This window comes from Lepisosteus oculatus, chromosome 12 (genome assembly GCF_040954835.1).
Source record: "Lepisosteus oculatus isolate fLepOcu1 chromosome 12, fLepOcu1.hap2, whole genome shotgun sequence".
Lineage (NCBI taxonomy): Eukaryota > Metazoa > Chordata > Actinopteri > Semionotiformes > Lepisosteidae > Lepisosteus > Lepisosteus oculatus.
Window position 1 is genome coordinate 8,566,481 of NC_090707.1, and position 16,810 is coordinate 8,583,290.

General features: G+C 40.6%; 1 protein-coding gene across 1 annotated transcript in view; it reads left to right on the plus strand.

Annotated features, from left to right (window-relative positions):
• The first annotated feature begins 491 nt into the window (after positions 1-491).
• LOC102686973 (receptor tyrosine-protein kinase erbB-4) overlaps positions 492-16,810 on the plus strand; it is a 369,352-nt gene continuing 353,033 nt past the window's right edge. Inside the window, exon 1 of the mRNA XM_015358522.2 lies at positions 492-848. Within this exon, the coding sequence (XP_015214008.2) occupies positions 773-848 (76 nt within the window). The 5' untranslated portion in view covers positions 492-772. The remainder of the gene's footprint in view (positions 849-16,810) is intronic.

Consider the following 16,810-nt stretch of genomic DNA (forward strand, 5'->3'; position numbering starts at 1 on the left):
GTATGGCTTATGATATCTTAACCCATAAAGGTGTTCTTTGAAATCGTCCTTCTTCCGTGATAAGACAACGTTTTTTTGTTTAATCTATTACTGTATTTATCAGAAAGTTTTTTAAAGGTCAAATAATGCGCTTCTTAAATGCTACGTTCCGATTATTCCAAGTCTGGGAAACAAAATTTTATCTCTGATAATAGTATTATTAGAAAACACTACCAGGTTGACGCCAGAGAACCCAAGAAAATACCACATTAAATCGCGCCGACAGTTGCGCGTTCACCTGACTCGGTTCTGCCTTTGAGACAGGTGTTTGCGCTGAATAAAACAGCAATTTTTGGGAAGGCCTGAAGACCCAATGGGAGCGCAGGAAGGCGTGGTTAAAGGCGGGGACCAATTGTACCGGCCGCCTTTGGAGCCAATGCACCGGGCGATGGGCGGGGAAACTCCCTCAGGGGGGCGTGTCTCCAGCTTTCGAGCGGACGCTGTGTGCTGAACTCTGCAGAGAGTAATGGCATGAGCTTAGCACTGCAATCAGGGCAAGCTACTGTATACCACGCTGTGGAAAGTACATTACTACTGTGCGAACTTCGGCAAATCTTTTCAAGGCACAAACAGGACTAAGACACACCTGGAGGAGACATATTTACGTTTCAAACCGTGCATCGAAACCCTGTCATCAGCTCAAGATTTCTTTTGTCCATTAAAAAATAAATAAATAAACGGGATATGTTGCTGGACATGTGAATTTAAGGAGTAACTGCTACCCCCCAAAAAAATGAAGCCAACCACTCTGTACTGCTTCGGCTTGCTGTTCAGTTTTGTGATCGTCAGGATCAGCTCATCGCAGTCAGGTGGGTAGGATATATTTGTTCTCGTATCGTGCGCAAGGTGTATTGTTAAATGTCATGCTCCAGCGTGTGTTGTTATTGGGCTGTGAGGTACTGTTGTTTCTCACTAGTCGGGCTAGTAGTTTCTGCGCCGTGTGGACTCTACAGTTGCTGGTAACGCTGGTCACAGTCTATTTCTCACAATCGCCAAATGTGTGATATTGTACATTGTGGACCACAAGTTATGAACGGAATGACAGTCAGTAAATGAGAGCAGGAATGTGTTGTTTTTAAGGCTCTTTCGGCTCCGACACTCCTCTTTCACTACGATGTCGATCTTGATACTGTTTATGCTGTACCTGTTTTTGAGAGACTGCGGGGTTGTGCTATCGCGCCTTGATTATTAGGGGTATGTTAAAGTGCGTCTCGGAGACTCAAGAGAATCAGGATTTTTGGTTTTTTAGAGAATTGGACATGGAGTTCACGCCGCACGTGTCCCGGACACACCGGAGAACTATTGTCCACTCACTCACGTTTTCCCACCGTGTTTTTTCGTCCCTTGAGCAAAAAGAGGCTTAACCAGTTCGTTTGTGTTTCTTCCCGCTGCCTTCTTGAGCGATTGCACCTGACCTACCGCCTTTCCCGTCGTCAGTGATTTAAAAAATGCCAGCAATTTAAGAAGGACGAATGGAGGTGCTATAAATACGCGATTTTAATAATCGATGCGGTGTTGACGATTTAAATATCTGCGGACTACTATCAGCATCCTTAACGCCGTTTGGTGTTTTACTAGAATTTAGATATTCTTCACATTGTATGGCATCTTCAGATGTTGTTCGTTGTCATATGGTTAATCTGCGTAATGAAACGTAAACATGTATAAAGAACATCTAATTAGTCGTTAACGCCAGTTATTATTATTAATAATTATTAGCTCATAGCTGTCTCGCGTTTCGATTGACGAAGCTATAGTTCCCGTTCAAAGACACCGAGCCTCGACTTGCGCATCTGAAACATTATTTACAGAGCACAACAAAAACTTCTTCGTTCTTTGGGTGTTCAATGGTGTTTATGAGAAGTAAATAAACTAAATTTCGGAAGTAATGTGGCAGTCTGTTCATAACATAATGAACAGATTGGGAAACATTCGAAGTACCCACACAGGACCTGTAACATGCGAGTAATAACTACTGTACATTTTTTTAAATAAATTAGCAAGTAATCGACTAATTAGCACTCATTACTAATTACTCATTTAATGGTTTTGCACCTGAGTGGTGACATATAGTATCTTACGCGTCTCCAAACGTTTGGGATCACAAAGGGTTTTGATACCTTGTTCTGTATTTTCTTTACTGTAGTCTCTGTAGGCACAATAAAATGCACCGTCTGTGCCATATGAAACAGAATTTGGCTGACTGTTAGCTTGGTCTATTGGAGGACCGGGCATTATTACGCTGCAAGAGATCGGGCTGTGCTGTTTAAACAAGTTGAGATATAGTTTTGATTGCTTGGGAGAAACAACCGCATCTCCACACGGTGGTGGTATGATCCGGAGACTCGCAGTCCTTTCGCGCTGTGTACAATCTGAACTCTGCAGCCTGTGGCGTCTCTTGTCTTATACTGTATGTTTCGCAGCTGATAGGATTCAGGCTAAAGGGCAGCCGAGCCTCGCTGAGAGTCATAGGTGTGTGTTTCCCTTGAGATCGTGCGCCGGAGGGTTATTCGCGAATGTGTGTAACTGCAAGGTGTGGAAATCTTGCGTGGGTCAGAAAGTGGAGAAGTTTCAGGTTCTAGCGAAAAGTGCGTCTTACTCACTTCTCAGACAGTGGCATATACCTGTTCATAATTCTCCCTTATACTCATCTATCTACATTATTATGCAAAGGTGTACTGTATATCTGTATTCAAAACATTCCTCGGAGAACTTCTAGAAAGGAGTTCTTCAATACTTCAGTGAGATTTTGCATCCGTTTACTGTACGTTCAATATTACGAGTTAGCGTTCCGTTGTCTCAAGAATTGTTTAATGAAAAGTAGGCGAGGCGTTCTCCTTTTAATTAAATGGCAGTTCTGCTGTTTCACCCCCTCACGAAAAACAAATCCTCACATTAAGCGAACGTCCTTTTAAAGCGTACTGAACTCTAGAAATGGGTTACAAACGTTGTTAATGATAATAGTGATACTATACTTTTAGCCAAGGACATATTCTGCACGTGTACAATTGGAGCCTTGGTACGTGGTTCATTAGAAATCTCTCCCAAGTCCGCAGCAGGCTCTTTCGGTGTTGTGACTGTCCCTGGACTAAACAGGACTTCACTGTCATAAAGGACATGAGATGACGGGTAACACATTTACAAGTGCCCTTTCGTCTTCTTTATTAATGTTCAGTTCATAAACTGAAACACAGATAATCTTCGGGATTCCCTGAATTGCTTCTAACTTTATGATTACATTATGATGGGTACTGTTTTAGTAGTGACAGGAAAAATCCATAGACTCAGACGTCTGGGTCTTTCCTTACGTTGATTTAATGCGTTCAAGGCACATCACCCCAGGTCTGGCACGTCTTCGCTGGCTCCCCATCACACACCGCATTCGGTTCAAATGTTTACTCTTAACTTATTAAGCCCTACACACCGAATGCCTGCATTGCTTAGCATCTCTCGTTACTCCCCATGTACCAAGCAGGGCTCCTGTTCAGTACTGTACCTTCTGAGAGGCACGAGGGTCTCGGGGCGCGCGCGTTCAGCCGCCTTGCTCCGCTACTCCGGTGCTCAAATCTGAGAAGTGAGACATTTAAAACCTCTTGAACAGGTTTTCAATCCAGACTAAAGACTTACCCCTTTAGTCAGGCTTTTAATCAGTGTTTGCCTTTTCTCCGTCGTCCAACTTTTTATCTTTGTCTTTAATGCTTTGATTCCGTTTAGACGATATATCTTTTTGTTGTTGTTGTTGTTGTTTTACCCAGTAAAGTGGTCCAAACACTGCCGGTGTACACGAGCACTGAAATACATCCTCGAAATCCCTGAACTGTATATGCTTACGTTCGGTATGCATTTTGCTTTACAGCCGTGGCTTCAGATCCCTGATATGAATATGAAGAAATATAAATGTTGAAACGCACTGCGCGCACTTACGCAAATTTAGGCTGGGATTTGAACTTAATCGTGTGGGTGCTAAACGCCCCCCCCCCCCCCGGATGTTCAATCCGTTCTCCAAAGTTTCTCCGTGAGCGCTTGAGCCCGGAGTCGTTGCCCATGGCGGTAGCAGAACCTGTCAAAACCCTGTGGTAGTAGCCGTAACTGAGAGACTGCTACCTCATCTTCTTCGTTTCCCATACAGATGTAGTGGAGGGCGTTTGACAGAAGTCTGTTCGGATGCTTGCTCGTTTCCTTCACGAACCATTCGCGCATTATCGCAGGCTAAGCCGAGACGAGCTCTCTCCAGCATTCGTTTGAACTGAATTAAGTGAGCTAATATAGGTTTAATATAACACGCTGTAAAAAAAAAAAAGGCAGTATCTATGTTATACAAAACTTGACCCCTTGTCTGTTCGGATTAATTTTTTTTTTTTTGCCGAACAGAGCTCTTCATAATATAATAATACGCTTCAAAAGTATGACTACATTTATTTCTGATAGCCGAATTCGAATTTGTTATGCTGGTGAAGTTATGGAAATCACGGCTTGATATACGAACTGCATCAAACCTGTCATGCAAATACGTTATAAAAAAAAGTTTTTTTAAAACGTGTAGTCGGATTTTAAAAGAGCACGTTTGTGGTAGTTAAGTCAGTATGATCAGTTTTTAGCTTAATGCAGGACATGCGGAATACGCCTATATTAAATTCGATCGTGCGTTAGTCTAACTCTCAAGACCGTAACACAAGTATCTTTAAAGTTGTTACGGTTGAATTTGTTACCGAAAAACGCACTGCACAATCGTAATACCCATTTCCCTTATCTAGTTGCTTCTCTGCCCAACGACACCAGATACCGTATGCAGAAGCCAAAGGTCAAAGGTAACACAAAATGTTTACAATACTGTAAACAGGAATTATCGACTAAACTTGATCGATTGCATTTTCCGTTCGTAAAATGCAGAAGCGTCAGACATTTTAACATGGATTCACATTGGTAATAAGCAAGGAAACGTGTCTTTTCAGCCGATATTTTGGTACGTTTGAGCTTTCGTTTGTTTTACGTAAGGCGTTCTTGATGCATTTTAAAGCATGCTATATAAATGACTGAAGTCACATGTTCAAGTGTAGGTTAAATATAAACGACTAGCTAATGCAAAGAAAGTTTAGCAATGCTTTGAGATGGCATTTTAACTCGGTTAATGACTGCACCACTAATCTGTGTTGTTGTGTGCTGCTGGCCAGATTCTCTCCTGTCTTCAACAATGCGATTCACCCTCATACTCTGTGCAGTATCTGATAGTCATGCCCTTTCCTATTATTCAGAGTGGCCCTATCCCAAAGGCCGCAGGAATACACCAGGCGACAGATATCGCATGTTAGCCAACGAGGCTGTACAGTACATGTATACCGTTAGATACATGTACTGTAAGTGCTGTTTTTGCAAAGATGGTCATCGCACAAAACTAATATCTCTCTAAAGCACTGCTTCACACGTGAACGACACTCTTCACAGCAGAGCACAGCAGGATAGGGAACAAAGCGCCGCTTGAGACGGCAGTGTTCTCGGGGGGGAATACCACCAAGGCAGAATAAAACAGTTACACGTATTTTAAATTGCAACGTAGGAAGTTGTCTGCCCTCACCCGCAGGTACACATCAGTACAGGAATGCGGGCAGACGAAATCGATTTATTTTAAAAATCAAAATATCCTGATAATCGGAGCACAGCCGTCATCTTTGCCCGATAGTCCCAGTGCGCGTGTAGTCTGAATATATAGTACGGTGTGGTTTCACTTTCCAAAGAAGTCTGGGCTTCAGATCAAGGAAGAGGCGTGTGATGATTTATACTGTATATACCCATACTTCAGTGGAAAATTGTAGGCTTACTGTAATCAGGCTTCCTTTATAAAATCAATTAAGTTACTAATGATGGAGACAGTTAAAGACAGAATAGAACAATTGTTTTTTTATTTCCTTTTTTTCTGTCGCGTGTTTAATTTTAAAATCCACTGACGGGAGCGATTTTTTTTATTAAGCTGACACTTGCTGTATACACCAGCAGCTGTAAAACTGCGGCCTTTTGTTATCTCAATATTTTTGATTGTGTGCTTTGCCTGCTTAACTAGTTCAGCCTTTTCAGTTCGCCGAGAAAAAAAAAAGGTTTCGTCGTTTTCCCGAGAGGTGCAATTAGGAAAGTATTAAGAGGGATAATTAATAGATTGCAAAACGTGCCAATCAGCAGAACACCTGCACCCTCCATCTCAAAATACTCCTGACAGGCAAACACCTCGAATCGGATGTACAAAACTCCAAATGAGAAATTAAGCGCACAGAAGTTAACCCGGAGTGCCAGAGGGCGACAAGATGTTGAGCGAATTGCTTTTAGATGAAGCAAATTAAGAAAAAATAGGCTGAGAGAGACACCAATCCGCTGCTTACATTATTAGACACGCTTTGAGTTCAGACAAAGCAGAATAAGTGAGATGCTAATTTTCTTAAGAATCTGAGCTGTGCACCTCATTTAGCGATCTGTGTGCGCGGAATAGAAATGAAACGTATCGCCCCATGCAGTACGTCGAATGGGTTACTTTAGAAACTTCCTCCAAACCAGAGGTCGTTGTTCACACGATGGCGACGATCGTGGTTGATATTATTAACCTTTCTCACCACTCCTTTATTTTGAAACCAGTTGCCTGCTGCAGATGTATTCTGCGCCGTGTTCCACGCCATATAATCGTGGTCAAAACACCATGAGCTGTCACAGCCCCCAGTATTTGTCTGGCCTTAACTGGAGAAAAGGAGATCAGGTGACATGACCTACTGTAGCCACCTCTGTAAATAGTTTTTTTTGTAAATCGTTGCAACATTCTGTCAGGTTTCTTGATAGCGTCTGATTTTTACAGAACAAATCTCCCTTGATTATTCTTCGACTTTAAAGACCGGTGGGAGGCGGTTACAAATGTTTAAACCTGTATGTATCACCCCCTTTTAAGAAAAATATTTTTTATGATAAACGACGATGGCTTCGTAGACGATAATCTCACATAAATCAATAATAAATTGTAATAAATTACAGTACCTCTTGTGACTATACCATGAGCCCACTAGCACACAGAAAACGGGTTCTTTATTTGTGACCTTTCAACAACCAGAGTTGTCGGGTGATTAGCGTCTGACTCATCGGAGAACAGCAGCACTTGTCTTACCGATTGTAATTAGTTGCACACTCCCACTACCACTCTTCACGTAAAGAAGTGCCATCGGCCATCCATTAAGACTTAATTTCTAAGGAAGCTTCTAATTGTGCCTCTCAGTGTCGAGGATGATGGGCAGTGCGCGTCCTTTGTCATATCCTGCCGGAGTGTTTGTGCCATTAGTCAGTTCTTCCACGTCGTCCTTTTCACAAAAGAAATTACATTAACCCAAATGCTCCCCCCCACCCCCGCTCGCTCCAAAACAAAGAAAAAAACCGTGCACGGAAAAATATGGAGTGTCTAGAATGATTTGAACTGAAATGTTTAATGTGGAGTGACCTCGGTTTGTGTAATTTTGCCATTTTATGTTAATTCGAGCACATACAATACAAAAAGGGGGGAAACATTTTGCAGGTAGTATCTGTTTTCTTGAAGCCAGGGAGGAAAGAGGAGGGAGAGCGGAGTCGTCGCTAATTGACTCCGGTGCTTCATTTGTGCGTGTTTAATGCGGAGCGTGGCCAAATGTCCCCCGCCCAAAAGCCCGTGTACAGAGGCGGTTTAGAAGAGCTTTGGATATCCTCACCGTAATCCTCTCTAGCAATCTGTGACACCGGTGATGGCTTTCAAGTGCCCGTCAGCTCAGTTACAGAATAAAATGAGTGTAATTAAGCCATTTCGCTATTATTCCCCGAGATCCAATTCCTCTATTCTTTATGCATATTAGCACAGTTCTTTTGTTTCTTAATCTAGATGAATATTTAACGCACTGATCAGCAAAAGCCATATTTTTTTTTTTGCTCTTCTTCAGTGCCGTGTGGTCTCTGAAGTGCGGAGCGCTTGGTTTAGTATGATTTTGATTTGCCAAGGTCAAGAAATTATCCTACGTTGGCCACTGTTGTGAGTTTCTAAATTTTCTTTTACTTTAAAATACCAAATACCATGAAATTTCCCGGAGGTTTGAGCCTTCAGAACCCATTTCAGCCTTTTCTTCCATTAATAGCAACATACTTTTTAAGCGAATGCAGTGAGTTTCAAAGATTTTTTTTACTTAAGATATAAATTGACACTGCTTCAATAAATACAAAGTGAAAGGATTCTTAAGAGACATTTTATTTGCACTGCCACATAAATGGACCTATTATGAAGATGCTTTTCAGAACCACAGAATGACCTTTTTATTCATTTCTTGTAAAGTTACACTGCTTTCTCATCACTCAGAATCTGAAGGCGGCAGAGCTATAAATGCATTTACTTACACTGGTACAGTATTTATTAAGTTTAGCCCCGAAGGTTGCATCATAGAGTTAAGAGAATCATTATTTACTAAATGTGTTGCTTCACATACTTCATAATCAACGGACTGTTAATGCAGCGTGTATCAACAAACAAAGCAAAAACCGAGGTTCTCCAAATTTTGGATTCTTTGTTTTTGTCTAGTGAAAAATAAATTGTGAATTTTGTCATATGTACAAAACTGTAGCCAGCATTTACTTTGGAAAAGGTAATACTTTCTTATAATATCGGCAAAAACGATAATCGATCACAGTGTCTCATCTCTATAATGGAAAGAATAGGAGCTTTTGATTTCAGCGAGCAGCCTTTTTTTTTTAGCAAAGCTCGTCATACTCAGCTGTGCAGGAATGTCTCGTTCAAAGGCAACAGGACCCTTCTTTTTTAACAACAAGAATACTGACAGCATCTTTAAACATCAGCTTGGAAAAAAAGCAATAAACTCGTCTGTAAGCCTCCTGTCTGCCGCGCTGTCTTTGAAGGAATTCGGCGAGAAAGCGAAAGGCCAGAGGATTTCTTTTCAGCAAGTGGAGGGTTTGTTTTTGTACCCACTTGTAATTCCTCTCAGAAACAAATATTCTGGCCTCGGAGTCTGGGTCTGTGCCGCTGACCTTCTCTCTGGAGCAGGGCTGGCTCCATTCACCAATCGCTTCTTTAACTCTTCCGGGGCCATGTTGAAGCACAACAAGTAGGGAAGATATTAGGCGCAGTAAGACAGAAACATTTGAACTGCATACTGTATAGGCAGTTCCTGCATTTATTATTAGAATTCATTTAGATACTCATATATATATATAAAGGTACAGTATAAAGTGCTATCATGGAGTTTCTTTAATTGAGCTCTTTGTACAAATAAGGGAAAAGTGCCGATAAAAATGGCTTATGAGTTTTAGTATTTTTGCTGTGTCAGTATGAGTTACCATTTACTCCCTGTCAAGGGGAGGCTAATATATCAGAGATGAGAGCCTTGATGTGTAAGGTTGCCATGTAAAAAGAAATACCATACTGTAGCTGTTTTTCAAATTGTGTCAACTGGTAAGGAGGAGATTAAACTAATCTTCCTTCAAAAACAGAATTAGTAACATTTGTAAAAAAAAAGTATTTCAATAAGCAGAAGATGGAAGTTCTTCCAGAGTGATTTTTGGAATAGAGTTAACACCTTGCCTGGTACTGTATGACAGTTTGACATCTGTGGGCTGGACTTAAGGACAATTCTTTTTTCTACTGGGCTTGAAAACTGTGCTGCTCAGAACTGCGTTTTAGAGATCTCTCCAGAGAAGACAAACATAACATTGTGTTTTTGATGTCCTTTATTTGCTTTGATTGGGTGAAAACAGACTCACCAAAGAGGGTTGGAAAGGAACCACTAAAAATGTCACTGCATTCATTTTATCGAGCTTGACAATTTTTTTTCAGTTTATAAATGACATTTAATTTCTTGAAAGGCATTCTAAATTAAGGAATGTGGAGGCACAATGGGATATTTGGAATTAAATATGCATCTTTGACATAAATTGCCATAGTCTTTTGTGAAAATGAGGTGTGGGCTCTGTTATGATGTATTGATGCTTTTCCTTAGGAGGCGGTGTATAAATAAACAAGTGGAACAGAGACAGGCCGGGTCTGATCTGCTTCTTTGTGGGAGTGGAAAGGCAACTTAATTAGATCTAAGACTTGGCCCACTTTCTGAGAGAGCTTTGATTGGGCTAATTTTTAATTTCAATTAGTCTAACTAAAGATGTGAGGTCCCACTTTGCGATAGTGCAGACAGAGCAGTGTAGTCACCCTGTGGGAATGCAGCTCAATTTGTTTAATTGGGCCTTAGTTTATTGTTTTTACTCTTATTGAATGTTGTCATTCTTTGTGCGTTAGTCGTGTAGATCTCCCTGTACTTTTGGATTATGCTTAAGTGAAGCTCGTTATTTTTATTTATGATCTGTGCTTACTGGTGGAGAAGAGGTTAGCGCTGCTGTCTTACAGCTCTAGCATCTTACAGCTTTAGATTTGAGGCCTTTGAGGGTCTATCTATGAGGAGTTTGCATGTTGCATCACCCCTCTCATGTTCATGTGGGTGTTTATCATGGGCTCCTGTCTCCTCCCTCCTCCCAAATACATGCTGGCTAGGTGTGATTGGTGATTTGGAGACTCTGACTCACATCAGCTCTCACCAGGATTGAGTCTCTTTCTGATTAAGGCTCAGCCTCTTCGTCTGTACTTAAAGACCATTGATTTGTTTCTGGTGAAATGACAAAATATCTTTCTAGGCATGAAACAATATCTACGGGTACATGCCTTTCAGAACAAGTACCTGATGAGCTTTTATTACAATAAAATGTAGAAAAGTAAATGTACATAAACAGAAGCCTAGATTTTTTCATTTTTTCCTTCTTTCTTCTTTTCTTTAGAACATTTTTTTAAATTATCTAAATATTTTTTTTGGGGGTGGGGGATATGCTACCGTCAATTTTATGCTTTTCATGCAGAATGCTAAAAAAAACACGTGTCTGTTTTTTAAAGAAGATTATACAGCAAGTCGCAATGGACCAAGTCAAGGTTTATTCCATGCTGAAAAGAAACACAACATGGAGTGGGGTGGCCGAAGAAGGCTCCACAGCCGAAATGTTGTGTTTCCTTTCTTCTCTTTTCAGCATGGAATAAACCTGTTACTTGTTCCTTTGCAGCCTACATACAGTATGCTAACGCAGCTCCCTACTTGAACTAAACAGTAAGTCACTAATTAATATACCTTCAGTTGTACAAAGTGCTTTTTTGTGTTTAAATAAAAAATACTGGTGTGTGTTCCAGGAATCTTTCCTGCAGCTCCTTTGTTGTTGATGTCCGACTAATTTTATATTTCTTCATTTGAACCAAAAAAAGGCTACAATTGTTTTTTGAACAGTTTTACATCCTTAACATGTCAAGGTCACTCCCCACTAAAAGTCAGAATTAAAGCTTGATTTGTGATTAAAAACCTATAATTTGACAATTTATTACACCTGCTGTCTCGTTAAAATTGCACTAAAATGAAATGGCTGCTCTGTCTGGCGCTTGAGAAAGATGTTGAAAGAAGTCCGTTCCATAAGTACGAATTGCCAAATGTTGAGGTGTTAACAGAGCTGAAAAACGCAGAAGACCTAATATTGCTTATTTCTTTACATTTGTAGGTATGATCCCAGAAGTATCTTTTAAATTGTTTAAGTAAGTGCTTTAACATTTTGTCCTATATAGGGTAAATTATTGTTTTCTAGACTGAATTAATAACAACATATAAGAAATAATAACATCATAAAATATTACCACATATTATTCATTAAGAGAGAAAGATATTTCATTTTGTGTACCACCATTTTTAGCCACTGCCGTTTGACAAATGTAGCTCAAGTGAAAGTCTCTTTTTGACAGCCATGGGCAGAGCCAAGCTTGTATTGGAAAAACAGAGATGGAGAGATCAGCACTACCAGAGAAAGAGGAGGCAGAAAATGCACAGTGACCCTGACATGAGGACTCAGGGTCTGTAGCCAATGAAAGAAATAGATCATGAAAGAGGGATTCTGTAGGAAGGGTAAAGCTGATAAGAAACTTGAGAGAGAGAAAGGCTTGGGCAGGTCTCCAAAAGAAGCTAGGAAAAGTAAGAGCCCATCAAGAATTCTTGACGCTCTGCCTGTGGGTGCAGATAATCAGACTGATGCCACTAAGCTGAGACAGGAGCTCCCAGTTAGAGCAAAAACATGCAGAACGCTTTCTCATGAAATAAAAATTCGACAAGGGTCAACTGGAGTAAGTGTAGGAAAAGTAGAAAAAGAAAGCATCATACAGTAAACTTGCAAAGAAGCTTGCAAAGTATAACACAGGAAGTTCTTAATAGGTCAAGGACTTGACCCAGATCCATTATTGTTGTGCCTCTCAGTGCTGGTCCTGGGTAAATCCTTTGTCTCCTGCTTTTAACCTAAATTATCGTTTTTTTTTTCAGTAGGTTTGGGTGTATGTGCATAAATTCATATTTAGTTTTATTTTGAAAGTTGATGCCTAACTTTCTGTTTTTTTCCAAGACATGTTTCATTTGTGGGAAGATTTAAGGAACCTTTCGAACAGCTTATACCTCTGGATAGAGGATCAAAGCAAGAGATTTCGTTGTTCAGTGGTCTGTTGTTGTCCACAAAATATTTATAATCTCAGACCCCAAGTAATATGTGTGATTTGATTTAAAGCTTCTTAATAAACCGCTGCTCTGTTTTAATAAGAAAATCTTTGTGTTCCTTGAAGCAACGTTTGCTGGACAAGTACTTGGCATCACCCCCATGCTAATATTAAAAGTATTTTTGGATGAAATAATTTACACTTCTGTTTAAAAACTATCACAAATTGTTAAATGGGTGCTCAATTTGTAACATTTAAAATGTTTCTTATTGGATCAGAAAAAAGAAAAAAAGTCCCTTAAAGACATTGAGTTTTACATTCTATAAAAATAAGAACATTTTTTGCAAGAAAGGTTGCAAATGAGAGAAAGCCATTCAGCTCATTTAGTCTGTTGGTAAAAAGTAGCTGACTGATGTGTGGATCTCATCCAACTGTTACATGAAAGATGCCAAGGTATCAACCTAAACTACATGGCTGGGTAGCTTGTTCCATTCTCCTACCACCCTTTGCATAAAGAACTGCATCCTGTTCTCAGTTCTAACTGCACTTTCATGTAACCACTTGTGCCCTTTGGTTAATGTTCTGAATACTCAGTGAAACACACAGTAAATCAGTATTGGGTGTGTTCTGCATATGGGCTCAGAAATAAAAAGGCCTCCAAATTTTCAGTTCTCGTGTGGAACACAATATGTTATTCATCTTCATGAAAATCCCTTGAGCAAACCCCTGATTAAAAAATAAAAGAAGTGCACAAAATCTGTTATCAGTTGCATTACCTGTTTTTCTTAAATATGATTGAATTCTGAACTTCAACCAAAAATGTTTAGTTTGTGTTGTGGCATACTTAAATCCATTTATATAATTTGATAAATATTACGTTTGGATTTAATTTCTATAAAAATTGTCTTTGTGATTCCATGAGGTATCGCACACAGTGTAATGCTGTAGTGTCAATACAACATAAGCCCTGATGGATGTTATTTGCTCATAAAGGTACAGATGATAAAGCTATTTATTCATTAGGGCACAGTTGATAAGTCATATCAAACGTCTGCAGTGAGGCGACAAATGTACACAGAGCTCAGGCTTCTGGGAGCTAGTGCCAAATCTTGGGTTTCACTTTGCTGTTCAGCTGAAACTCCAGAGAAGGGCTAGGAAACTTCTGATCCACCAATCTTTGGGGACTGGTTCAGGTGGTCCCTGGAGTCACTATTTTTGTTTCTTTGAGTTTTTTTTAAAAAAAAAACTGCTTTAGTAAATGTGATCTGTAGAGTATTTTTTAATTGGTGTTTTTAAAATGAGATGAATTTGTTAGGATGACTTTTAAAAGGGAAGGCATGGTGGCGCAGGGGTTAGCATTGCACCCTCACAGCGCTAGATTCCTGAATTCAATTTCAGACCTGGGGTTCTGTAATGCATGGAGTTTGTATGTTACCCTCATGTTCCTGCTGGTTTTCTCCAGGTGCTCAGGCTTGCCTCAACAGTCCAAAGGCACAGTGGTAGTTTAATTGGCTTCTGGGAAATACCGGTCCAGGAGTTGATTGTATTCAATTTGTATTGCATTATTATCTATTATTTTGTAACTTTAATTTTGTGATTTATTTGTGTAAGAAAAGACATTCCATTGCCAGCAACTACTGCTGCATGCTGTATTGTTGTGCATTTGATAAATAAACTTTGATTGATTGATTGATTGATTGATTGATTGGTGTGAGTATGTGCATGTCTCTGTGTGCCCTGTGACATCCAGGGTGTATTCTACCTTGCTCCCATCGCTTGCCAGGATAGGCTCCGGCTCCCCCACAACCCTGAATTGGATGGAGCAGTTAGAAGACAGAAGGGCTTTTAAAAGCTTCTGATCTGGGCTTTTGCATTAGCTGCCTGTGACTGCAGTGATGCATGGGAATCCCACAGCTGACTGAGTGCCATGAGGGTTGGGTCGGAGGTACCCTGTGCTTGGCGTGCAGAAGAGGCCCTGTGGTCTTCTGGGCACCTGTGAGCTGACGTCACTACTGGGCAGAGCTGTATCTGTTCTCTTCTCAATTTTCCCGCAGTGTTGTTTGGCGTTGTGACCTCAAAGAGTGAGAATAGGTGGACGTCCTAGTGCACATTTCAGAGGATGCAGCAAGATTATTGATTATTGCCACATGTGTTATAAGGGTTTCCTAGTGTTTTTTTAAGCTGGAGGATTGTGAGAAACAAAAACTAAAATGCTCCAACTAAAAGGCCATTTCTGTTTTTTTAGGAAGTCAGTTTCCTTTTTCTGTTGCTTGTTAGTAATGTCGTCTCATTCCAGATAGCGCCTTCTGACTTTACCCTATGAAATCTGGGACCAAAAATGCTCCAACACAAAGATAAAAAATATTGTTGTGTTTTCCATGTCCTACAGTATACACAGTATTTCTTGATCAAAAACGCAGAGGCTAGTGGGGCAGATGTCCTGGCACATGGGAATTTTCAGGGAATAATACTGTGTGGTGTCCCAGATTCCCCTTCCCTAGTGTTCAAGTTTGGTGAATTTCTCCAATTGAGGGAGCCCTCGATTTACTGCTGTTTGCTAAGAAGCAGAACCATTGATTTCGTTGGCCGCCTCCTTCAACACAGCCAGCAGACAAGGCCAGTACAGCAGCAGTATTTATGGCTTCGGCTTTGGAGATCTACTTCGTGTTTATCAACTCACTTTTTAGAGGGCTTATTATAACCAGTGCCTGGGGAGCTGTAGCACCAAGCCAAGAGGTGGAGAACACTGCAATTCGATTCTAATAGATCACAGGCTAGTGTTGTCAGAGTCTCTTTAATTCTTGAGGAGTTTCGCTTATAATTCAGCTTGCTAAACAGCAGCCTGCGATCAATGAAAGTCTCTCGCTGGGAAAGACTGTCTTTTTTAAACAGCTTTAACTAATTTATTGGTTTTCTAACTGCTATATAAAACACTTCTTTACCAGTTTCAGTGCATGGGGTCTATTATATTTCTCTACCCACACGTTATTACATCACCATGCATAAAACGATAAAATGTAACATTGCTGCAGATGGATTGTACATTCCTCACTACTAGAGTCAAGTGTACTGTACTGTTCCTGTAAATACACTGAGTTCAGCCATTTTAAAATGAGCACCCCTGAGCTCACTACGCCACTTCTTCTGATTCTTGTCTCTCAACGCAGCCACTACAGTGGTGACAGTGCAAATGCGAATTAAGAACTTAACATGTCTTACTAAGGATCAATTCAAAACCTGTCAAGTGTGTCTGTGCAAAGGCATGTTTATCCTAACAAACTTTTCAACGTGTGGGTGTCTGAGAGTGTTTAGTTGGGCTGTGGATGGCCAGCACATGTCCTTCCCTTTTCGTCCGACCAGTGTGAATTATAATGTGTGTGTTTTGCTGTTTAAAACTCTCTGGTTTTGAACTTAATGCCCCCGTTACTGCATAAATTCTTGAAGAGTCGGAGAAAAGAAATCAGGCCAGTCTTGCCATCAGGGGTTGATGGTAGTTGGCGGTGAAAGAAAGAATTGGTTCCTTTTCCTGCATTGGCAGCCTATCAAAGAAAAGAGTTGCTTGCGGGCTCTTTCTTGGATGACTTCAATTATTCCCCTCCTAGAGCACTAAAGGGTCAATTGTGCCACTCTGAACTCAGAATTCAGCTCAAATCAGAACTAAACTGTCCCTTTGGCGAAACGAAAGCTAAAGATAACATGAGCTGGGTTGGTTCGATAAAGGTTTCTCACAGGTTGCGAGTGTGAAATTATTTGATATTTGTGTTTCACTCAGAAACGGAGAATTTGTTTTTTTCTGTCCAGGAGAAGCTCTTAATAACACTGTTATTAACACTGTCCCTTGTGCCTTTCACTTTGGGTGTAGGAGTCACAGGCTATGGCTGGGGCTCTCGAAGCTCATTCCTCCGAACTTAAGGACAGGAAAGCCGGTTCTGTGGGCTGCATTTAAAATAGCTGCCCGTGAGCCCTGCTCTACACTGCAGCTTGCTGAAACGCAGTCCGGTATGTGTGCTATTGTTGTGCCGTTTGCAGCCTTTGTCCGCCTTGTCTCGGCAAAGAGGAACTTGTTTTCAACCTGCCTGAGATTTCTGTTAATCAAAGATTGAAGGCTGTAATTGAGTCACCCTGATAATAATAAAAATAATGTTGCTTTATTAGCCCCTATACAATTTCTTGCATTAGGAATTTGTCTTTTCGCATATCCTAGCTTGCTCTCCATGAGAC